The sequence below is a fragment of the Meles meles genome, chromosome 3, assembly GCF_922984935.1.
Source record: "Meles meles chromosome 3, mMelMel3.1 paternal haplotype, whole genome shotgun sequence".
NCBI classification, from domain to species: domain Eukaryota; kingdom Metazoa; phylum Chordata; class Mammalia; order Carnivora; family Mustelidae; genus Meles; species Meles meles.
In genome coordinates this window covers 78,075,629-78,101,210 of record NC_060068.1, presented here as the reverse complement: position 1 = coordinate 78,101,210, position 25,582 = coordinate 78,075,629, and the positions used below count along the sequence as shown (strand labels likewise).

General features: G+C 42.6%; 1 protein-coding gene across 1 annotated transcript in view; it reads left to right on the top strand.

Annotated features, from left to right (window-relative positions):
• CMYA5 (cardiomyopathy associated 5) overlaps positions 1 to 24,031 on the top strand; it is an 88,987-nt gene extending 64,956 nt beyond the window's left edge. The window contains exons 10-14 of the mRNA XM_046000149.1: positions 598 to 745; positions 14,853 to 14,986; positions 16,232 to 16,331; positions 18,457 to 18,630; positions 23,270 to 24,031. Coding sequence (XP_045856105.1) covers positions 598 to 745; positions 14,853 to 14,986; positions 16,232 to 16,331; positions 18,457 to 18,630; positions 23,270 to 23,516 — 803 coding nt within the window. The 3' untranslated portion in view covers positions 23,517 to 24,031. The remainder of the gene's footprint in view (positions 1 to 597; positions 746 to 14,852; positions 14,987 to 16,231; positions 16,332 to 18,456; positions 18,631 to 23,269) is intronic.
• The last annotated feature ends 1,551 nt before the right edge of the window (positions 24,032 to 25,582 follow it).

The window sequence follows — 25,582 nt, the reverse complement described above, 5'->3', positions numbered from 1 at the left end:
TGGGGGCCATGTTTGTCAAGGTAAGAAGCTTGGGCTTCATCATAAGGGTGCTAGGAGCCCCAAAAGAGTTTTCAGCAATGATATTCAACTGGGAATGCATTCCCACCATGGGGCCTTTTCACAGGGGGCTGAAGTAGGTGCGGCATAAGCCAAGTGTGCCTTGCCTTGAAGATCACTGTAACTACCACAGAGGAAGAAATGACACTCCCACCATTTTATCCTTTCTTCTTGCCTTCTGAAGCAAGTATTTACTGAGTACCTACGAAAGGCAAGATCATGGCTAACTTTTCTGTGAAGGGAGGTGGACGAGAATCTTCTTTTTTATTTGCTTGTATATGTATAAAGAAACTGGTGGGACTTATGGGAAGCTAATATTAGAGGCTCTCTGGGGATGGGTGAAAACTGCAATTTGGAAGGTAGAGGTGGGAGGGAGACTTTTCACTATATAAATTTTCATATCTTTTGGGCTTTTAACCAAGAATGTACTTTTTAATCAAAAATTAAAATAAAATCATGCCCAAGCATTCTACCCAGGGTACCAGGGAAGCGAAGCTGATGTTGATTGTTCCATAATTGATTTGGTTCCCTCTCTTGCAGCACCCTCCACCCCTGTAATCCGTGCCGAGGACTGTACGGTGTGTTGGAACATGGCCACCATCCGATGGCGGCCTGCCAACCCAGAGGCCACTGAGACCTATACTCTGGAGTACTGTAGACAGCACTCTCCAGAGGGCGAGGGACTCAGGTAAGGATCTTCTCCTCAGGAGACCTCACCTCTCTATGGGGAGAGCCCAGGGTGCCTGGAACTCAGCAGAAGCTCCTAACTTGACTCTGAGCTTCGGCTCACGGAGGGAGAAGAGCTTCCTAAAATCTTGCTAAGCTAATTAAGCTATTGACTTGATTTGCAGCTCCATCACTATTCATCAATGAACTCCAAGTTTGTAATAAAACACATGCTACAATGCAGAATAATGACTCCCTTGTAAGAAAAATGTATGCAAATTTTAGTAAGATGGAACATTCTTTGAGGTATATTTAACTTGAGTCGTTAGACAGGATTTATGCATATTTCATGCACTTTTTAGTAGTTATATCAGAATAGATACCCCTAACTCAGGAAACTAATAGTGAGCTTGTATATAATGTAAATATGTGTCTCCTTGATGTATTGGTAATATAAAGGAGCTAATTACATAAATATTGTTACAGAGACATACCTGCCTCTCTAAGAGCATGAGGGGTCTAAAGAGATTTTGCCGGGAAAAAAGAAATGGGAAGCTCTCTCACTAAACTTATAAAGCTTTAAATTTATCAGTCAAGGGCTGTGCATCCTGGGGGCATTTGGTAAATGTTAATTTATTTACTGAGATGGTAATTTCTTGGCCTATAATCCATGGCAATAGAACAACTTCATATTCCGGGGTGCATATTCAGATCATTATTAATAATGCCCATTTAAAAAAAAGATTTTATTTATTTATTTGACAGAGATCACAAGTAGGCAGAGAGGCAGGCAGAGAGAGAGAGGAAGGGAAGCAGGCTCCCTGTTGAGCAGAGAGCCCGATGCGGGGCTCGATCCCAGGACCCTGGGATCGTGACCTGAGCTGAAGGCAGAGACTTTAACCCACTGAGCCACCCAGGTGCCCCAATAATGCTCACGTTTTAATAGGGCCATTTTTAGTTGTTTTTTTTTTTAAATGAACTTTGCTGAAAAAAACTATTTTGGTAGGAGATAAAACTTAGAAATAATGGTATGAAATCAGACAGCTTTTTAATAAAGTGTATTATTTAAGCCCTTGATTATCTACATGATCAGTCAACAACTATTTATTTAGTTATGTGAAGTTTCATATGACTGAGCAATAATTATAGCTTCTTTCAAGTATGTGAAGATGTGAAGTATGGGTGGGATGTAGGCATTTCAGCAGAAGTGAGAACGTAGTAAATGTACAAAAAACCAAAACCTCTGTTAATGTGCCAAATGCTGGATGGCAGCCTTCAGTAATTAGCAAACAGAGGAGAGGTAAACTCTGACCAAGATGGGATGGGAGAAAAGAAGAGAGAAGGAGGAGGAAAGGAGGGAGAGAGGGAGATAGAGACAGAAGAGATTATAACTGACTTTTATTAAGCATTTACTATGTGTCAGTCACTGTCCTCAATGTTTTATGCACATTGCCTTTTTTAATTCTAATAGGAAGTCTGAGAGAAAACAGACACTTTGAGGGGCGCCTGGGTGGCTCAGAGGATTAAGCCGCTGCCTTCGGCTCAGGTCATGATCTCAGGGTCCTGGAATCGAGCCCCGTATCGGGCTCTCTGCTCCGCAGGGAGCCTGCCTCCTCCTCTCTCTCTGCCTGCCTCTCTGCCTACTTGTGATCTCTCTCTCTCTGTCAAATGAATAAATAAAATCTTAAAAAAAAGAAGAAAACAGACACTTTGAGAGGGTACTCAGCTTGTGAGTAACAATCAAGATTCAAACCCCATTTTGTCAGATTTCAAAGTCCAGGCTGCTAATTCCTCTTTAATGTCACAAAGTGGAGTCCTGGGCCTTCTCCCCAAAGCTCTTGGTGTCATGAGAACCCTGCCCAAGTCCCTGGGAATCTCTCCCTTTGCTCTCCACCAGCAGTGAGGAAAACCCAGTTCTATCTGAGGCAAAAACAGACTGTTAAGGAGTGCTCTGAAATGACTTATCCTTGTCATGGTATTGTCCCCAGCTGGCATTTGCATAAATAATATCAGCACAGTTGGATTCTTAAATCAGCAGAGATCTAGAAACCTTGAAACCCAGTAGCCATCTCACTAAAGGAACTATGATGTCACCTCATAAACATGGCTACAGGGAGAAGGGAAAGGGGAAGATGAAAGGGAAAATGTCCTTCACTGAGGGTCTTCAGCATTTCAGGAACTGGGCAAAATCTCATCCAGCCCTCTCACCAATCCTAGAGGGAGGTGAGGTGATGATCTCCATTAAATGAGATTCAAGGAGGTTCAATAAATTGGCTAAAGTATTAAGTGATGGAATGAGCATTTGAAGTCAGGATTCGAAGTCAGCTCTGTCTTATTCTCTCCATTAGTCCTAAACCTTGAGTTAGTACATAGACTGAGTTAGTACGTGGAGTTAGCTTACGTTAACAGCCTGACAACGTGGAGTTATTACGTATCTGTAGTTTCTTTTGTCACAGGGAAATATAGACTTAAAGAGAGAATGCAGTACCATTATTCAAAACTTCTTTGATCAGTGTTTTTCCTTTTCCTGGTCACCTTGGGATCCACAAAATAAAACAAAAACCATAATGTTCATTTTGTATCAACAATGATAATACATTCCAAACAAATCCTTCTATTGAAGCCAAAGAAACCAACGACAGTTCCATTTGTAGGAAAAAAAATGGCCACCCGCTAATTTTATTAAGACAAAAGTTGAGCTAATTAGAACATAAGGCTTGTCATTAGTTTATTCTATCTGAGACTTTGCCAGTGGGTTCATTTTAATTTTTCCTGTTAAAGGAGAGCATCTGAGAGGCTGGATAAGGAGAAGCTCCTAGAAGTTAAAAAACAATACAAGGACCCTTTGTTACCGAATGGATGTAGTCCAGCAAGTTTAAGGTGAAAGGAAATTCCACTTGCAGGGCCTTGTTGACAGTTCAGAACTGTGTTGGAGATGGAACTGTTTTCCAGTTACGTGCTAAAAGACTCCTCAGTGCCAGGAGGTGGATGGGTATGTCTAATCCACAACCCAGGGATGACTCTCCAGCCTCTGGAGCCCTGCTGAGTCTGACAGAAAAATTAATTTCTTTTTTTTTTTTAAAGATTTTATTTATTTATTTGACAGAGAGAGATCACAAGTAGACAGAGAGGCAGGCAGAGAGAGAGAGAGGGAAGCAGGCTCCCTGCTGAGCAGAGAGCCCGATGCGGGACTCGATCCCAGGACCCTGAGATCATGACCTGAGCCGAAGGCAGCGGCTTAACCCACTGAGCCACCCAGGCACCCCAGAAAAATTAATTTCTTGAAGCAAGCACGAATTTGTTGGCCACAAATTGCTGCCCTGTTCCTTTGCTAAGTCTATTGCTGATGTACCATATTAGAGCCATCCCCCATCAATACAAAAGGCTCAATGTCTTATACCCCAGATTAGCATCAAGGGACTGGAATAATTCATCTTTAATCTCAGAGGCCCAGAGCTGCAAAACTCATTTGTATGTCTTTTGGTTCTCTAATTTAAGACTTCCAGAAGGAAGGAAAAGTCTGCTCTTGGGGAGCGGCCGTGTGCCTTAGTCTTTCAACTATCTGGTTCTTAAAACCGACTTGAAAGCATTCCTTATGGGATCAGAGGGTTCAGAACTCTATAAATTATTAACTATCATCTGTATTGCTCTATCTCTAGCATAACAACTCTACACAGCTAGTAAAATAGTAGAATTGATAAAGAAATTTAGAACTTTATCACCTCTAGTCAACAAATGCAAACAATCCCTACTGTTGGAGTCTATTAGAACCACATTCTTCACCCTGATTTTTTTGCACAGCAGTGCATAATTAGAGTTTTTTGTGTCCTGGAAAGAACAGCAAGTCAAGAGTTGTCTGATCCCACTCACTTGTTGGCTCTATGAAGGGATCATTATGAAAATTTGCAGCCTCGGTGTCTGACAGTATCTGGTATATTGTAGCTACTCAATAAATATGTGTTACCTAAATGGGTTAATATCATTGGTTCTGGGTTCTATCCAAAAACCCTATGCTAAATCAGATTCAAAAATTGATCCAGAGGTCACTGCTGGGGATAAGGGGAGATCAAAGATTGCTTCTTTTGATGGAGCTAGGTTGGCTGGGTGAGGATGGGGACCTTATCTGTGTGAATATTCAATAAAGGTCTGTTTAATGAATGAATGAGAGGGTGAATCAGGGGTGTAGACAAACTTCTTTTGGCTTTGCCACTCTCATGTCATCTGACTGGTTGGAATCTCTGGCCTGATATAGGAGAGCTGAGGACTAACTGAGTTTATATCTCTCACCACCAATCCCTGAAAAGGATTATGGGCTCTGGTCTGGAGTAGGAAGAGAAGTTGAAAGGAAATGAAAAGAATGGAGAAAGGGATGAGTAATAGGAACACACACACACACACACACACATACACACGCACACACACATGCACACACACACACACAGGGCATTGATTACCCTTTCGACTGGGGATTACCCTATAGATTTTGGCTGCCAGAACAGAAACACATTCATCCTTAGACTGCATTTGTTGTCCCTATCCGATGGCCTCTAAATATTCTGATTTAAGATCAAAGGTGCTGGTTGAACTCTTATGGTGAGTGTTTATATGGAATGAGCCTACTGAGCCCCCAAATTCCATGACATGGTATCTGAAATAACCAAGCAATTGCCTCCATTCCATAATCCTCACAGAATACACATTTGCATATTTTTGTGTGTGGGCACCGTGGCTGAGTCCCAGCAGTCGGCCCCTGTTGGGATTGGGGGTGGGCGGGAGTGACAATCCCCGGCTTGTGTGTGGGGGCTGAGGGAGCTCCTACTCACTCTTTCCTGTTTTTCTTTGAATGCTCTCCTCAGGTTGGGTGGGCTCAAAACACTTTCAGAAATTTTCCACCGCTCGGCTGTTTCCTCAGCTGTTCTGTCTCTCCTGTGTGGAGAGAAGTCAGCAGAACTGTGGGTGGAGGAGGGAAAACTGAGAGAAATATAGTACAGGGATTAGCTGTGTGGGCTGTGCAGAGAGAAGCTGTGTACTGAATGACAAATCTGTGAGACTCAATACACCACAGAAGTAGTCAGTAGTGAACTTCCTGCTCCCCTCCCTGGCTGAGGCTATAGGGGTGTGGAGACCTTCTCTGGGTCCCCTTCCCCGGAAGCATCGCGAGGGTTTGCTGGGCTCTGGGTGCTGGGCCTGTAAGCTCACATTCTTCCTGCTTCTGGCCTTCAGGGCCACACGTGGTGGGCAGGAACAGAAATGTCTGTCACAGTTGGGTTTTCCAGCTGGGGACACCTGCTGCTCTGTGTAATGAGGACAAATAAGGGTGAGTTTTCTAATGAACTTAGTACCTGAGCAGGAGATGAAGAATCCCAGCATTTATTTCTTTAAAAAAAACTTCGTGCTAAGTTTTCAGCTGGATTGGTGATGACCAAAGGTCAGCAGCAAATGATTTGACCTCCACAACCTGTGGACGGAGGAGGCAGTTATTCCTGCTCCATGCTTGCTTCTCGGGGTAACAGGAGGATCACTGACACGAATGGGTCCAAATTCATATGTATTTAAGGACTAATAGCCAGTCTTTTTGTGGTATTATTTTCCTGACCCAGGCGATAACCCTCAGCAGGGAGCCCTTGGGAGAGCGAGCTATGGGATGATTTCCAACCCCCCAACCCAGTATTCTTGACATTCAGCTTTCCTAAATGAAATCTTTCTTCCCAAATGAATCTGACTTAACTGTAATCATTTAGAATCCTATACACCTCCTGGTTGCATAGTAAAACTTCAGTCAATGAAAACCCAGGCTGTTCCTTCACTTCTAACTTATGTTCTATCAATTTCCAAAAGTATTCAAGTTGTTCACATTAAAAGACCCAGACATAATAGAACCACTAGAAACAATCCTGGAAGAACAAGAGTCAGATCATTCAGGGGAGAAGATACTGTATCAGAAAGTATAGGTTAAAAACCGTAGCTCAATGGAACAGAAAATTTAAATCTGAACTTCCTGGTAGCTAAGGTGAAAACAGGAGAGAGGGGGAGACAGCAAGAGGGAGAAAAAAAGAGATTACATAACTCATCTTTTTATAAAAAGGAAGCATAACATTTCACTAGGAGACAATTATATTTCTTGACATTCAGCTCTAAGATGAATTTTTCATGTAGATCTTTATATAAGGGCTATTGAACAAGATAATAGTGATTGTCTTTTAAGAGCAGTTTTACAAAAGACGCAAAACCATTCCTGATGTAATCATTTATAAACTGGATCTGAAAGCATAAAGTTAAATCTGGGCAGGCAGTTCTATGGGGATCTCAAGTAATTGTCCACATATGTGGCCTTGGAATGGTAAAGGGGAGCTTCGAGAATCCAGAGGAATGGATGTTACTAGGCTCCTGGGATTCTCTGCCTGAAATAGAAATGGTACCATTCAGGCTCTGGAGGGGAACTACAGAGAAAACAAAAATCCAGGATCATTCTGCTGAAATCCTTTAGCTCACTTGGATTTTGTGAGCAATCTAATTACAGGAAAGTTTAAGTCCCATGGTTGGCAGCATTCGCCTTTGTGTTTCTATCCTATTACGAACTAATAGTGATGTTTAGTTAACCCTGAATCTTATAATATCCTCATTTACCAGAAGAAATATAGTCCTGTTCAAAAATTATTTACATAGTTTTAAGAGCAAAAATCAGTATATAAAGAATCTTCTTTTTCTTAACCCTGATTTAACCATAATGTTTCATCTTTAAAAGTTCCATGTTTACAGGTAGTTAAGCCTTTTTAAAATGGCTTCCGATGACAAGAGTTAGTTCTTGCATTTAGTGTTGCTTATGTTCTTGTAGATTTTCCTATTCCCCCCGCCCCCCTCTCCTCACCCCACTCTTATCATGAGTAAGTTTCCCAAACTCAGCTGATCATAAAAATCACCTGGGCTGCTCCTCTAAGCTTAGATTCTCAGGCCCCCTTAAGAGGTTCCGATTTGAAGGTCTCATGTGTCCACATGGCTTTGGGAAATGCTACTTTACTGGCCCAGCAGTGTACTCTGTTCACAGTTCACATTAAACGGTGTTGACTGCCTGGCTGAATGTGGGTGTGGCCAACAGGAATGCTAGCAAGAACCCACTGGTGTTTTTAACAAACAATGCCTATTTAACCATCTGTTGGGCACTGCAGTGACTGCACCATCCGTAGGCTGCTTCCAGCAGTAATGGCCCTGGATTCCTCCATATTGTTTGTACACACACCGCCCCCCCTCCCCCCCCCCCCCCCGCTGCCTCCGGGGGGGAGAACATGCTTAAATCTAGGTGTTAGACATGGCCGTGCAGAGGCTGTCATTCCTCAGGGTTACAAGCCCCTCAGATGACCTGAAGCTCATGTGCACTCCTCGCTTTCATCCCACACAAATTATCGAATTATCAAATTACTAGAGAAGCCACTCTACAAAATTCAAATTAATGTGTGTTCTGCAAACACATCCAGCCAACTCCTGAGCTTATAATACAGCTCTAAAAGTAAATTATTTAATTGATTTTGGGTAATATGTACATATGGTACAAATTCAGAGATACAAAAGGGATACAGTGGAAGTGAAGTCTCCTTTCTATTTATCTGTCACCTACTCACTTTTTCTCCCTGGAGGCAATTAACTCTTACCTGATTCATATTTATCCTTCCAGGTAGTCTGTGCCTATACAAACATTTGTGTTTTTTTTTTTCAACAAATGGTAACATCCTGTAGATATTTCTACCACCTTGCTTTTCTTGTTTAAAAATATTTCTTGGTGAGAATCCTATACCAATGCATATAGAACGGCCTCCATTTTAAAAACAATTCCATTATATTCTGTTTTAAGACTATAATTTGATTTATTTGACCAATTGGAAGGTACTTAAGTTGTTTCCATTTTCTTGCTGTCACAAACAATGCCTCAGGGAAAAAAACCTTGTATATCATTTCACACATGTACCAGGATATATGTAAGATAAAGCCCTAGAAATAGGGTTGCCTGGGTGCTCACTGGGTTAAATAAAGCCTCTGCCTTTGGCTCAGGTCATGATCCCAGGGTGCTGGGATCAAGCCCCATACCGGCTCTCTGCTCAGCAGGGAGCCTGCTTCCTTCCTCTTTCTCTCTCTGCCTACCTCTCTGCCTACTTGTGATCTCTATCTGTCAAATAAATAAATAAAATCTTTAAAAAAAAGTCCTAGAAATAGAATGTATTAAGGTATATACATTTTGGATTTTGATAGCTATTACCAAACTGTTTCTATAGAGACTATAGTTGTTACATATAGGCTAGCAGCTTACAAGGATGCTTCCCTACCTACACAGGGTAGAATAAAACTTTTGATCTTTGCACTTGATAGGTAGAAGGTGGAATCTTATTATAATTTCAGTGTGTATTCCTGTTATTAGGTTGAACATCATTTCATGTTTCAGAACCATGTACTTCCTTTTCTGTGAACTGCTAGTTTCCTGTACCCACATTTTTCCTGTTGGACTGTAGGGTTTTTTCTTATTGATTTGTAGAAGCTCTTTGTTTTTTAAAGAACATTAGCCCTCATCTACAACATGAGTTGTGAATTTGTTTTGAAAATTTTTTGCCATGAATATTTTTTATTGATGTGTAGTTGACATACAATATTATATTAGGTTCAGGTATATAACACAGTGATTCAACATTTATGTTGAATAAATGTTCACCTTATGAAGTGATCACAATAAATCTAGCTATCATCTGTAAGCATACAAAATTATTACATACTATTAGCTATATTCCCTATACGGTACACTGTATTCTCATGTCTTAGTTATTTTATAATTAGAAGTTTGTACCTTTTGATCCCCTTCCCCTAGCTCCCATCCCCCCCAACCTGGCAACCATCAGATTATTCTCTGTATTTATGAGTCTGTTTCTGTTTTGCTTTGTTTGCTCATTTTTTTTAGATTCTATATATAAGTGAAATTGTATGGTATCTGTCTTTCTCTGTTTGACTTATTTCACTTAACATTATACCATCTAGCTCTATCCATGTTGTCACAAATGGCCAGATCTTATTCCTTTTTTTTTTTTTTTAAAGATTTTATTTATTTATTTGACAGAGAGAGATCACAAGTAGGCAGAGAGGCAGGCAGAGAGAGAGGAGGAAGCAGGCTCCCTGTGGAGCAGAGAGCCCGATGCGGGGCTCGATCCCAGGACCCTGAGATCATGACCTGAGCCGAAGGCAGCGGCTTAATCCACTGAGCCACCCAGGCGCCCCGATCTTATTCCTTTTTATGGCTGAGTACTATTCCAGTGTGAGCTATATCTGTATCTAGGTCTAAATCTGTACAGAGATATATCACATCTTCTGTAATCCATTGATGGACACTTAGGTTGTTTCTATATCTTGGCTATTGTAAACAATGCTGCAGTGAACATGAGGACACAGATATCTTTTCAGGTTAGTGTTTTTGTTTTTCTTTGGATGAATAGCCAGAAATGAAATTGCCGGATGGTATGGTAGCTCTGTTTTACCTTTTTAAGGAAACTCCATACTGTTTTCCATAGTGACTGCACCATTTTGCATTCCCACCAATAGTGTAAGGGCATTCCCCTTTCTCCACATCCTCACCAACACTTGTTATTTCTTATCTTTTTGATACTAACTATTCTAACAGGTATGAATGATAGCTCACTATGGTTTTGATTGGCATCTCTCTACTGATGAGTGATGCTGCATGAGCCATGGAGAGTTTTAAATGTTAATTTAGCTGAATTTGTCAATCTCTTTTTAAAATGTCTTTAATTTTTGTCTCATATTTAAAAATCATCTCCCTCTTATGTTTTCTGTAGTATCCAATGATTTCATATTTTTATTAATTATTTTTATTAATACATACTGTATTATTTGCTGCAGGGGTACAGGTCTATAAATCGTCAGTCTTACACATTTCACAGCACTCACCATAGCACATACCCTCCCCGATGTTCATAACCCACCCTCTGCATACCATCCCTCCCCCCAGCAACCCTCCGTTTGTTTTATGAGATTAAGAGTCTCAGATGGGGGGCGCCTGGGTGGCTCAGTGGGTTAAAGCCTCTGCCTTCGGCTCAGGTCATGATCCCAGGGTCCTGGGATCGAGCCCCACATCAGGCTCTCTGCTCAGCAGGGAGCCTGCGTCCCTTCCTCTCTCTCTGCCTGCCTCTCTGCCTACTTGTGATCTCTGTCTGTCCAATAAATAAATACATAAATCTAAAAACAAAACAAAACAAAGGAGTCTCAGATGGTTTGTCTCCTTCCCGATCCCATCTTGTTTCACGAGCCAATGATTTCATTTTTAAAAACTAGATCTTTTATCATCTGAAATTTATTTTAGTAGAAAGTGTGAAATTAGTAATCCAACTTTATTTTTTTAGTATGGCTATCCAGCTGTCCCACTAAGAGAACCTATCATTTCCTCTTCTGATTTGAAATACTTCCATTATTATGCACTCAAAAGCCTGTGTTTGGGCTCTATTCCTGACCTTTAGAATGTGTAATCTGTTCTACTGACCCATCTACTTGTGTCCCAGTTCCATGCAGTTCTCATTATCATAGCTTTATAATTTAGAATTCTTGGTAGATTAGGTTGCCCCTGCATGACTTTTTTTAAAAAAGATTTTATTAATTTATTTGAGAGAGAGAGACTGAGAGAGAACACAAGTAGGGAAGGGCAGAGGAAGAGGTAGAAAGAATCTGAAGCAGACACCACACTGACCACAGAGCCTGAGGCGGGGCTCTATCTCAAGACCACGAGACCATGACATGAACTGAAACCAAGAGCAGGATGCTTAACTGACGGAGCCACCCAGGCACCCCTATGACTTTTTTTTTTTCTTTTAGCCACTTGTCTCTAACTCCAATTTAAGGGAATGTTTTTGGTATTTTCCCGTTAAGCATTAGGTCCTGATGGTTTTTTAGTTCATAAAGACCCTTTTCAATTCCCATGGGAAAAGATTCTTGCCCCACTGTGCATGGTGAATTATGTCAAACTTTTCAATTGTGCCTTGCAAAAACAAAAGAATGAAAGGTCTCAAGCTATGAAGGCCTTCATAATATTGGGCAGACATTGCCTCCTGGTGGCCTTCACTCATTAGCCTTTTGAAACAGAAGAGGGGAACGGTCTCATTTATGATTTCAGATTTCTGAGGAGACAGTGGGTCTCCTTGAAATAGTTTCTCTCTACTTTACAGCATCGGAGTTAAACAAATGTCCTATGTTCTACCAATGGAGAGACAATCAGGTTGAGTCTTTCAAAGACCTGTTGGGCACAGATAGTTGGGATTGTACTCTGTGGGATGCTTATACTTCACCAGCAATCAGCTAATTGTTGATGAGTCAGGGTTCTAGATGCTTCCTTGCCTTGGTGTTCCTGGAAACTCTACATATAGTGCCATCACTTTCCACTGTACTGTGGGACTTGTAGGGAGAATTCCACACCTATGACCCAAAGTGACTCCACTTGAGTCACATTTCTTACTGTCTTTTGAATTTTATTTTTGGCATAAGCCTTCTAACACAGTCACATCAGTCATATTACTGATGAGGCTAACATCCCTTCTTACCTAAACACCAAGAACCTGCTGTGGTTCCATCTGTGGTGTCATCACTTCCCTCAACTTGGATATTCTTTGAATCTCAGTCCTACTGAAAACTATACTTTGAATAAGGCATGTGGATTGAGTTGCAGTTATGACATTTTTGGTTTTGAAATTAAAAATTTTTGTGGAAGGGTACCACCCTTCAGATTTCAAATTCCAAAATTTTTAAAGTTTTCATTTGGCTAAAAAGTAGGGAGAGCTAATATGAGGACTTTTATGATGTTAAAGTGAGGTCAGAAAGAGAAAGACATGGAAATAAACCATTTGTATGTGAGCTTTTGTTCCTGGTGCTAGAGCATAAGATGGCAACTTGTCAATAATAGTATTATGACATTTCATGTTACTTTTGTTCTCCTGCCTGGTGCTTTTGTTTCACAGATTCAGTGAGGGCATTGTACATATCTGTCAAGTCTGCACGACCTGTTCACATACGGAAAGCAGGATCTGATCCCATATTCTGACTTCAATACCATGTAAACCTTTATTCTTTCAATGAGTGATAAGACATAGGATGCAGTTGACTATATATATATGGAATATATATATATATGTATATATATATATGAAAGAATATATAGGACAAACTTGACAAACTTTCCTTGACAAACTTTCTAAAACTGACAAGCAAATACTCACCCCCAAATCAGTATTTTTGGTATTTAACAAAACAAAGCCAGCATGTTATAGCCCTTCTCTGGAGCTGAAATTTCCTCACCTAGTCTTGCCTCTTCACCCCCAACCCCCTCGAGCTTCAGGGTTATATGGCCTGAGCACGTGATAAGTGATTGATAGACATTTGTTTAATGGGTGAATGAAGTAAATTCAGTTCAGGTTCAAGTATGCTTACGGACACAGTAATTTTACTGCTCCTTGTAATGAATGTACAGTTAGACCATCTCTTCAGTCATCAATTCAAATAAGATAAGCAATACATCCACCCCAGGATAATATTCTAGATATCAGTCGGGAATTACATCCTCAATCACAGGACATGGTTTTTCATTAACGAACTGAAGCATAATTAGTTGTCACTGAACATGTGGCTCAATGATTCTGGCGCGGCTAAACATAGTACTGTGGAGGGCCTGGTCTGGTGGGAGGTTCTGAAATAACAACCAATAACGTTTGAGGAGTTTCCAGCCGCCTCCTCCACACAGGACACTAAATGGCGCATGCGCAAATAGACCCTGTCTGCTCCCCGCCCCTACCCACTTCTTTCTGAGGAACACCCTCGGTGTTTTTTCACTTTTAGACTTGGTGGGGGCGGGCACTGTGACTTTTCTGCTTTTAAAAACCTTTCAACTAGTTTGCTTTCTCAATCAATGATGCTTTTTCTCCTTTTTCTGATTCTCCATAGCGTTCTCTAAGGCAGTGTATTGAGAAAACAAATAGAAGTGACCTGAAGAAAACCTTTGATTCTGATGTTTTTATAGTATATCTGTTAATAACAACGCAACATTTGTTAATAACAAAGCAGAATGAAGACAAACAAGCAAAGAAATGGATTTAAAAAAAAACCCTATCCTCCTGAGAATGAACAGGAAGGGTGTTGTACTGTTGTTCTCACTGACCATTATCCAATGCACAGCTCCGGGGAACAGGGCCCAGCGCTAGTGATCAGAGTAGGAATTCTTTCATTAGTAAGGAGCCTACCTCGTAACTCTATCCAAAGCCTCTCCAAATGGAGGCTGAAAAAATGAGCAGTTGTGTAACTTATCTGTACAGATGCTCTAGGCCATGCTATCCAGGATTAAAGAGACTAGAGAAGAGTCACAAACTACTTAAGTTCCCCTGGCAAGTTCAAGGAGCTCCATGTTCAAATGCATCAAGTCTTTATGTGTTTAAATGGTTTGGCTGTGACACGCTGCCACCAATTAGACACCACTACCAGTCCTTTTATTTTAATATACATAGGAGATTTAGATATAGCAACTTTTTTTACTTGGCAATTAGAACTGTCTTTTCTTGCTAGGATTAAGGGTGTCTTAACAGATACGGTCTTCTTTAGGGATCTTTTGTTTAGGTTAACTTCAGTGGCTTTGGTATGATGGCCATGTCCCAAATCATCACTCACCTGAAGTTTTCTGCTCTTCCTGATCTGCTAATTAGATAATTAGCATCCTTTGTATTACTGATTGGTTTAACATCATCTTAATCCAGAAGTGCCTCTTAGGCAAAAGTTGATAAAGAAAATAATATATTCTTAGAGACTCATTAACCACAAAATTAGCCTGTCTTCTGAATTTAAAAAAAAAAAGGTTTGGTTTATTTCAAAGAGCATTCTAGAAGGCATATATTGGGCAAAAGCTGACAAAGGTAGACGTGATTTGACAAAGTAGTTTTAGTGGACCATGACCATTTTATAGAATCTGACTTGCTAACTCAGTGGTCGCCAAAAGGGAAAAATAAGTTATTTCTTATTAATAAAAAAAGTTCATTGACGACTGGATTGAAATAGGAGGAGTTGTTTAGCATGTGACCTAATATTTAAAATTATTTCTCTTTGGTGTTTAGATCATTCTCTGGAATTAAAGGACTCCAGCTGAAAGTTAACCTCCAACCCAATGACAATTACTTTTTCTACGTGAGAGCCATCAATGCATTTGGGGCGAGCGAGCAGAGTGAAGCTGCTCTCATTTCCACCAGAGGTACTTTCTCCTTCACACGCACACAACTGCTTCCAAGCCTTTCTGTTCCTTCCCTTCTACCACCTAGAGAAGACACTCGAGAAGGCCACTTCTTAAAGCCTCAAAAGCCTCAACCTCTTGGCAGTACTAGGTTTTTGGCACAAGGATCCAAGATGGCTCAAAGACCAAGATGTTTCTTTTTCTGATTTAAGAGGTTTTCAACTTTGGCTACTCATTAGCAATCAGGCAGGGTACTTAAAAAATACTGATGCCCAGGCCCCACTCCTGGAGTCCCTGATTAATCTGATCAGGAGATGGTCTCTGACATGTTTTTAATCCCCCCAGATGACTCTTGTTTGGCTCACAATGTGCTATAATTAGTGGGTATGTTTTGAGTGTATGTTGGCGACAGTGGAATGGGGATATTCTTCTTTTATTACACTGTAGACTCCATGAACAAGCTTCCAGTATTATTCTTCTGTTTCTTTTTGGTGCTTAGCCCATGGTTTGTGCCAATTAATGTTTGTTGAATAAAAGAATGAATAACTTAAGGAAGCGATAAAGCTGTTCAGTGACATTTTGGAGAAAATAGCCAAACGATGCCAATAAAAAAACTGCTTGGCTGTTCTCAATTATTGTGAAAAGAAGAGAGAAATGGAAAAGTGATCATTTTCTTATCTTATCCTCGACCCAAAGATGGCAGAAGATTGAGGATGGTACATTAATTTATTTGCTTAACCAGCCAAACCTTGTGCCCATGCCTTGTTTGTGAGGTGCTCGGGGCCAGCCTGATGTCTATGAGAGAAGAAATGAGAGCTGCTTGTCCAGAAATATTCCCCTCCCCATCCCAATATGGTGCCTGCACCTTGCACTGTTAGAACTACTCCTTTAGTTTACACCCATGCCCATGCAACTGAAATGTGCACATGGATCTCTGGAATAGTTTGTTCAAGGGCAGATCTGATTCAGTAGGTCTGGGATGGGGCCAGAGATGCTGCATGTCTAGGCTAGTCTCTGGGTGATGTAGATGTTGTTGGTCAAAATGAACCAGCATAGCAGAGGGCAGACCTGCAGCCCCAGCTAGAGGTAAGCCCCCACTGGCTCTCAGGCATGCCTTAGCATGGATGAGATTTGCACCCCACCCTGAGTGGGGCCTTTTGGCATCAGGGGAGGGGGAGAGTAAGGTCTAAAATGCAGTGCCATGACCCAGGGACAGCATTTACTGTTGTGATAACGTTATAATCTTATTTTTCTTCACTGCGACAGGAACCCGATTTCTTCTGTTGAGAGAAACAGCTCATCCTGCTCTCCAGATTTCCTCAGATGGGTCAGTGATCAGCTTCACCGAGAGGAGACGGTTGACAGAGTAAGTAAGAGGAAGCCCCTTGCTTCTCAACGGGAAAGTCTTCTGACATGTGTCCCTCTGCTGTGGCCTCTCCTGGGTATATCCTCAATTTAACGGACATGCCTTGGAGTATGGTGTCAAATATCAACACAAGCACACCCATAGGGTTTGGTTATGGTTCGCCACTAGGGAAAAAAAGACAGTAGTTCCTAAGCTGGAGCCCATGTCAGTATTTGTATCGCAAACATAGGCACAGATGGTTTTGTTTAAAACGTAGGCTCTTTTCAGGTACCATCTCCGGTTTAATGAAAAACAAAAACAAAAACAAAAACAAAACAAAACAAAAAACAGTCCAGTCTAATTCTTCTTTTATTTTGAATAGGAAACCAGGTTTTGTATCTCGCCATTTGAAAAGGGATAGCGGAGAATGACATTCTGTTGAGTTTCTGGTTATGGCCACACATAGGGCTGTTAGATTTTCAGACTTTCTTATCCTTCCCCACCCGATAGCTCCCTCAGAAAAAGGGCATTAAAGAGCTAAAAGATGAGGGCACCCTGGGGAGACGGTTCTGCGATTTTTGCTAGCAGTCTCTCATGGTCACTTCGAGGGTCAGAACAGTCACGGGGAGAAAGTCGGTGAGAGGCTTTGGAAAAGTGTAACTGATGTGAGCCCCAGCCAGCCGTGGGTGCCAAGGTGCCCCAGTGTGGCTGCCCGCGAGCCCCCGTTTCGGCTGAGTTGCACAGTTCTCAGGTTGCTTCTAACCTACCTATGTGTAGCCTGGCTTAGGGACCACCTGCTCCTAGAAGTCTTCTCTGGGCCTTGGTGCCCTTTGGTCTTTTCCATGAAAAGGTCTGAGCACATGTGGAGTCATTTGTCAGCCACTCCGTCTTGAACATTCCTCCAGGCAGCCCTGTCTTCTGTGTCTTTGAATCCCCCCAAATCTAGCATAGGGCCTGGAAAATGGTCGGTGCCAAAAAATAGACAAATAAGTGAGTTCTGGGGGGGAAGGGGATGATTTAAGAAACCAATTGGACTTTTCTGTCTTTCTCTGATTTTTCAAAAAATCAAAAAGAAAAGAAATAGACTGTAAGTTGATAAGAGTACATAGATAGTAATTGATGACAACTGTAATGTATCTCATAGAATTTTTATTGATTAGTAACCTGTAAAGTAGCTCATAAATATCAGGCAACAGTCTGTGCTCAGGGGGCAAGGGGCTGTCAGTTTCCATCTCCTTGGACAGAGGTTATTGGGGAGAGACACGAGAAAGTGAAGTATATTCCTTTGCATTAATCATTTTCTCTTCTATTAAAAAGGAGAGGGTGCTGAATATTAACACAGGTTAAATTAAAAGCGCTTTCTTGCTGTCTCAGCCATTTCAAAGCAGAATAGAGCCATTCTTGCTAACAAGGTCACCCATCCGCAGTCCAGAATGCTTGCGTTCATTTCACAGTGCCTATCTTAAAAATAGCTAAGGTGAGACAGAAGGTGACCTTTCACCAAACTCTCAGGTGCACCTGCTATAATCCAAAGAGGCCAGAGTTCTCAAGACTGTTGACTACAGCTTCTACCAAGCACTTATCACACCTGCTCAGTTCTATGCTCTGCTGTGGTCTCCCCCGAAGTCTTGCTGCCCCTCTTTCGGTCTCTGTGTCCAGTAAGGTCGGCAAACATGGGACTCACTGTTAAAGAAGATTTTGGAGACTTCTCTTCCTCCTCCTCCTCCCCAATATCTTCAAGTTTTAGAAAAAACTTTGCAAGTTATGTTCTCTTGGAACTCCCCACCTGCCTCCCTCATATTTCCTCACTCTCCTGGAAAGCGGAGATGGTGCCATTTCTTTTTCTCCCACAATCATTCTGGTTATTTCCTGCTTCTTAGCTCCCTCAAGAGATGCAGTGGACTAGACATGCATGTTGTACATGGCAATGGAAATATGTCAAATGTGTATTGAGAGTTTGTGACATTCTGTGGTGGTCGAGTCAAAGTTGGGGGCACAAGGAGGAACAGATGTCTTTAGTCAAGTTCCAGCAGTTTCCAACGATAGAGTCCTGCCTAAACTGTGTGTGACCTTGTGAATGTTGGTGTTTATGAGATAAAATCTGGTGATTACTGTGCTAGGCTGAGCTGTACCACTTCGTCCACAGAATCCCGTCTGTGCTGGGTGAGGAGCTGCCTGCTTGTGGCCAGCATTACTGGGAAGCCACGGTCACAGACTGCCCAGCTTACCGACTTGGCATCTGCTCCCACTCGGCGGTGCAGGCTGGGGCCCTAGGACAAGGCGAGACTTCGTGGTACATGCACTGTTCTGGGCCGCAGAGGTAAGCCGGAGCACCACCCTCCCTTGTTGGTCAGAGGGTCACAAGCTGACACGTAGGCAGAGGTCTCTGAGGCACCTAACAACTAGAATGCTACTTTCCTGCCCAGGTCTTAGCCAACTGAGAAAGAAAACAAAAGCATCAAACATACGAAAACTAAGCTGTCCTTGTGATCACTGAGGAAGCCAATTTTAGTGAATGTGGTTCATATCTGAGGGAAAGGAGGTTTCTTTTCTTTCCTTTTTTTTTTTTTAAGACTTATTTATTTATTTGAGACAGCGATTGTGTGTCTGCATGAGTGCACGCCCTCAAGCAGTGGCTGAGACAGAGGAAGAGGGAGAGAGAGAATCCTGAGCAAACTCCAAACTGTGTGTAGCCTGATGTGGGGATCAGTCCCATGACCCTGAGATCATGACCCGAGCCTAAACCAAGAGAAGGATGCTTCATCGACTGAGCCACTCAGGCAACTTGGGAAAGGAAGATTCTTAAACTGAACCTTATTAATAGACTTGTACCCACCTAGACCCCGTGCCAGGTGAGCTTTGGCACCTGCAGGGCAGAGATGGTCCCTGGAGAAACAAAGAAGGACAGGTGTTCCAGCGGGAAGCTCATACTCCAGAGATAGGGAAAAGGAAGGAATCTCCAGGCCATGCATGGCCAAGTTTTCCTTCTAAAGTCACCTCAGGGAGGGGGAAGGGACAAGGGTAATATGAAAGATCTCCCTCCACAGAGGAGTCAACAGGAGGGAGAAAAGCAGTCGATGGGTCCCCAATACCTTCCCCTCACTGGTGTATATCGGGAATTGGCAAAATATATCCACAGGCCGAATATGACCACTGCCTGTTTCATAAAATTTTATTAATAGTTTTATTAGAATCCAGTCATCTCATTTGTTCACATATTGTCTGTGGCTGCTTTTGCACTGCAGGGCAAAGTCTAGTTGTAGCAGAGACCAAATGACTCCCAAAGCCTAAACTATTTACTATCTGCCCCTTTACAGAAAAAGGTTGTTAACTGTTTAGTTGGCTAATGTGAAGAAAGCATAGCTTGTGTTAGTCTCAGAGAGAGAAGGCAAGCTTGGATGATCGGAATATGCTCACATTGTTAGAAACACGTCCTTGACTAGCCTCCTATGGGCTACTCACTGGAAGTTCAGTGAATCCTTTGAACCTGCCCGATAGGCCTTGTGTATCTTGTCAGGGGGCAGTGACACCTGGCTGCTACCTTTTTGGGTTGGGAGGATCACATAAAGTCAGGTACAGGGAAGAGTCTTGAAATGGTAAAATATCTTAAAAATGTGAGGCCTTATCTAAATGTAATGCTTTTAAAAGGAAGCCTTCAGTGCTTATAAGTTTCCAGAAAAGGGCCTGTGGATTGAGATTTTGCATATCTCTGACTGCACATTTCTCTCTGCATCTTCCTGGACACAGTTTGATTTTCTGACATGGTTCATAAGGACACTATCTCCCAGAGCTATTCAAAGTCACATTTCATCAAGCCGGAGCAATTGTGATAATTGATGTTCGCTGCTGGGCAATGCTTAAGGACCTAGCCCCTGCCCAGAGCTGAAAATCTCTCAACCCCAGAATTTATAACGAATAGATTTAGAGCTGGAACTAGATAGAGATTCCATAAAAATTTCCCTAGACACTTGAACATTTAAAACCCCCAAACCAAAGACTAGCCTCCAGTAACAAATTCCCGGACTCTAGAAAACAGAATTATATTCTTGTCAACAGGTTCAACAAGCTTGGTCTTTCAAGCTTGGATTCGGGCCCCTGTGGATTCAGGGAGGAAGTGTGTGCCTACCTGTGTGCTCACAGCACAGAGACATCAGTCCTCAAGTGCCTTCACTTCATGTTTCAAATAGAACCCCCCTAGCTTCAGACAGTATGAGATCCCCTGTGGCAACCCCCCACCTCTGTGTTTTGCTTTTCTGGCTTCGTGATTTTAAACCAAACTTGATTACTCTTAATTCTGTTTGCTCAGAATCCAAACTTTAAGATGTCACAATTGGAAAGGAGAAATGGGAAGTCTGGGGACACAGAATCCATAGGAGTTCTTCCAGTCCACTCCTAAACTTTCTCCCCTCTGTCACAGCCTCTTCGCTTCTTCTACCAGGTCCACCCCAGCCACCATGCCTGTACCTCCAGGGAGAGGTCTGCACCCACCCCACACTATCCTGTTGGTCACAACTGGCAGATTTTTCTAGAACATCATTTTCATTACATCTCTTGCTTTTTTGCTCCAAAATTTACAAACATCTACAGTGATGTCGTACTCAGGTGGAGCCATGGTAAAGAGAGGATCTAGGACTAAGGTGACCAGGAAGAGGGATGAGGAGTCCAGCGGGGAGTAGGCACCAGAGCCAAATGGGGTCTGTACTCAGTCTGGGCCGGCAGTGAGATTCACAGGGGGTGGGATCACCTGGGCCTGGGGACCCCAGGACAGCAGTTCCAGGGTCACAGAGGTGTGTAGTCAGGCTTCTAGGTAATCTTTGTTTGAAAAGACTCTGGCAGTCCTAGGAAGGGTTGGGGAGACACTGGGCAGGGAGTCTGTCCCCTGACAGACAGGCTTGGTTTCAGACCAGAGAGCAGGTTGGAGAAGGAACTGATATGCTGACTAGGAAATGGAGGTAGATGTAGAGCGGGACAGATTCCAGGCCCTGCAGAACTAGTGGAGCCCAGACTTGGAGAAATGTCTCTGCCTCCTCGGCCTCTATGGTGGGGATTGGTTCAGGGAATGACAGGGGCTAAGCCCATGAACACCAGGGGTCTTCTAAGCAGGACTGGGGAAATGGCTTGTTTGGGCATTCCGGACCCCCTAGACCAGTGTTTTGCAATCAGACATTCTGTGAAGATAGAAAAATGGTGTCACAGATGGCTATTGAATACTTGAAATGTGGCTGGTAGGACTGAAGCACGGGACACTGAATTTTATTTAAGTTTAATTTGAATTTGTTAGTGGCCCCCCTGTGGCTAGTGGCAAGTGCGATGGACAGGGCAGGTCTAGATCCTGTCCCCTGACTTACCTATTCATGTCATGTCCTCAGAGTCACTCCGTGTTCTCTCCGAACCCGTCAGGCAGACCGTGACGCTCTCCATGACCTAGGGCCTTGCTCGTTCTGGAGCCTCGTCATTGCTCCTGCTGCCCTTGCTGGTTGGATCTCCCCCTCCCTCTTTCCCACCTATCCAGTTTGGACCTGGAGTATGAGCCAGTATTAGCTGAGTAGGAGCCCCTCTGCTCCCAGAGCCTTCCATAAGCGCCCAGCCTACACTGCTGCTCCCAGTGCTGTCAGGCCTCTCATTAGCACAGCACTGAAAAGCTCCTCTGTCACTGAGGGAGCCTTGCTTAATTTCCATCCCTGCGAACTGCTGCCCAATCACACGAGCTCTTTTTCTACAGGGCAGCTGCCAACTTGCCATTCCCTAAACATACCTGTACTCCAGCTTCTGGGCCTTGAAGCCTGACATCATAGGCCTTCAAGGTGCTTGGCTCTCTCAGCCATACCAGAGGCCCTCACTTGCCCAGAGTCTTAAGGCCCCACCAGCCCCAGGACTGCTGAGACTCCGCCCCTCAGCCTGCCTATCCTCACAGACCTTCCCCTCACCTCCTCTTTCCCTCACCCCTCCTCCACCTCTCCCCTTCCCCGCTTTCAGGGCCCCAGTCTCTGTTTCTCAGATTGGCAGGAGGAAATGCCAAACTTACGTTACTTTCTGCACAGAGCAATTTAGTTTTTTCTGTTCAGTGATTTCCCCTTCCCAGCCTGGTCTCAAACCTTTCCTTCCACAACCACACAGGTCCATGAAATGTGTTTGTGAACACTTTTCCAGTCTGCGCCCTGAGGTGGAGCTTCAGCCCAAGCCAGCGTTTAAGTGAGCAACAGTGTTTTTGTCCCTGGTCAGGAGGGCCTGGCTTCCCCAAGGGCAAGGACAGCGCTCTGTGGTCCTTCACACTCTGCAGAGGGCCTCGGAAAATGCTGGACTCACAGATACACCCAATAAGTAACTTGTTGAGTTCAATTTATTTAAACTGAAGAGAGAAATGACAGGCACCCCCCATCCTCTGCCCCCTGCCCTGGGCTGCAAGGCTGCAGAGAACATTGAGAAGATGACAAGGAAGTCAGATCAGGGTTGGGGGAGCCTCTACAAAGGATGAAGTTGGGCAAAAATAACGAAATTTTTTCCTTAACCTTCATAAAGGCCCTTATGTAAGTTACTTATAAATTTTTAAGCTGTAAAATTAATACATTTTATGGAAGGTGAGCCTGCAATACTTTTTAAAATACACGGCAGCCTCAGAGGAGTTTTATTCAAAAGAATGACACGCCATGAATGCGGTAGTTAAAACATGTGGGCAGCTGCGAAAGAATTAGAATGTTGAGAAAAATCACAAGGGAGGCATATGCTGGTTATTCCGGGACCGCCTCCTAATGTAGAAGGAGCAAAATTATTAAAAATGCTGGTCTGTTGGGATGAGCTCTGCATTTTAGCATCTAGGAGGGATCTGGTTAAAGGATCTGGGACGACGTTACGGCAGCTCATCATTGTGAAGTGAAATTAATCACTGAAAGATTGGTTATCTCCAAGTGATTTTCTTTTCCATGGCCCAGTGTTTAATTCCCCGCTCTATTTCATTTCAGATACACGTTCTTCTACAGTGGCATTGTGAGTGACGTCCATGTGACCGAGCGTCCTGCCAGGGTGGGCATTCTGCTGGACTACAACAACCAGAGGCTTCTCTTCATTAATGCTGAAAGTGGACAGTTGCTCTTCATCATTAGGCACAGGTTCAATGAGGGTGTTCACCCCGCCTTTGCCCTGGAGAAACCTGGAAAATGTACTTTGCACCTGGGGATTGAGCCCCCAGATTCCGCAAGGCACAAGTGATCATGGGCTTTCAGAGTTTGCCAGAGCAATCGTTCACGTTTCGGGGGTCTGTGGTTCTTGCCCTTGGGTGCTATGTATTATTCAAAACGTCTCCCACACATTCGCGCTAATGATAGCTGCACACACAGCGCTCAGCACGTGAACAAAACCACCAGGGAAACCTTGACTTTCTAGGTAGCGTGTGAGTAAAGAGGATGGAAAAAACAGCCTCCGCCCTTTGCTTTCTGTATGTTTGAGTGCTTCCCTAAATTGAAAGGATTTATATTTGACTTGGGAACCAAAGCGGAGAAGTGGTCTTCCACCTGTTGTATTGGCAAAACACGTCCTCAGGTGGTCAGGTCTGAGCGAGGCGAAAGTTGTGCTAGTCCTACATTTCTGACAAGAATCAAGGGCTTTTACCCTAAAAGACAGGTCACTTCACTCCACTACAGGATGATGTTTTCTGATCACTAGAGAAGGCATTTTAACTGTTCTAAGTCGAAAACAAACTCTTTTTTAATAATATGTACCGTAGAACACAGGTCTTTTTCCCCTGAAAACTTAAATGTAGACAAGTGCTAGGTGTTAGAAATGTCCATTTTGTTTAAATAAATGCTTAGAGTCTGTAAAATAAAACATGTTATATGAACTTATTATATGTAACTTCTGAGCCTGGTGTCTCTGGACTGGGGCACACTGTAGAGTGAATGACCCTTCTACTTGAGTGGCCTGAGCTCCAACTAATTTTCACAAAAGATTTTTATATGCATCTTTAAAAAATCCAAACACTTTTATCCCATAGTTACAGTCAACTATAGGAAGCTGGGAATCTCTTTTTGTTAAAAGGAAATGGTTGGTCATTTTTAGATACTATACTGAAATCTCTCAAAATCTTCCTAAAATATGTGTGCAAAGTTGATAATCTAGAAGGCATTTTGAGATGATTGCTCTTATTTTCTAGACTATAAATACTTTGATCTTATTTATAGATTTTTTAAGCATTATGAATTCATTTATTTCTTTTCATGAGTTGAGAAATGTTATCCTACTTTTGAGATCCATTCTGAGATTAAGAGTCTCTTATGGTTTGTCTCCCTTTCTGGTTTCATCCCATTTCATTTTTTCCTCTCTTCCCCCACGATTCTCTGCCCTGTTGTCCAAATTCCACAAATCAGTGAGATCATATGATAATTATCTTTCTCTAACTAACTTGTTTTGCTTAGCACAATACCCTCTAGTTCCATCCCCACCATTGCAAATGGCAAGAGTTCATTTTTTGATGGCTGCATAATATTCCATTGTGTATATATGCCACGTCTTTATCCATTCACCTGCTAATGGACATCTAGGTTCTTTCCTTAGTTTGGCTATTGTGGACATTGCTGCTATAAACATTCGGGTGCATGTGCCTTTTCAGATCACTACATTTGTATCTTTAGGGTAAATACTCAGTAGTGCAATTGCTGGGTCATAGGGTAGCTCTATTTTCAACTTTTTGAGGAACCTCCGTGCTGTTTTCCAGAGTGGTTGCACCAGCTTACATTCCCACCAACAGTGTAGTAGGGTTCTCCCTTTCTCCACATATTCACCAACATCTGTCATTTCCTGACTTGTTAATTTTAGCCATTCTGACTGGTGTGAGGTGGTATCTCACTGTGGTTTTGATTTGTATTTCCCTGATGCTGGGTGATGTGGAGCATTTTTTCATGGGTCTGTTGGCCATTTGTACGTCTTCTTTTCAGAAATGTCTGCTCATGTCTACAGCCCATTTCTTGATCGGATTATTTGTTCTCTGGGTGTTGAGTTTGGTAAGTTCTTTATAGATTTTGGATACTAGCCCTTTATCTGATATGTCATTTGCAAATATCTTCTCCCATTCCATCAGTTGTCATTTGGTTTTGTTGACTCTCTCCTTTGCTGTGCAAAAGCTTTTTATCTTGGTGATTGAGATCTGTTCTAACTTCTATTGATTAACAGCTGGAAAATCCAAACCAGGTCTGTAACTGCTTTGGTAGAGTCCTTTCAGAGCCATGACAACGCTGCTTTAAAATGAGAGCAGCTCCTGGGAAGGTAGATACTTAGTGAAA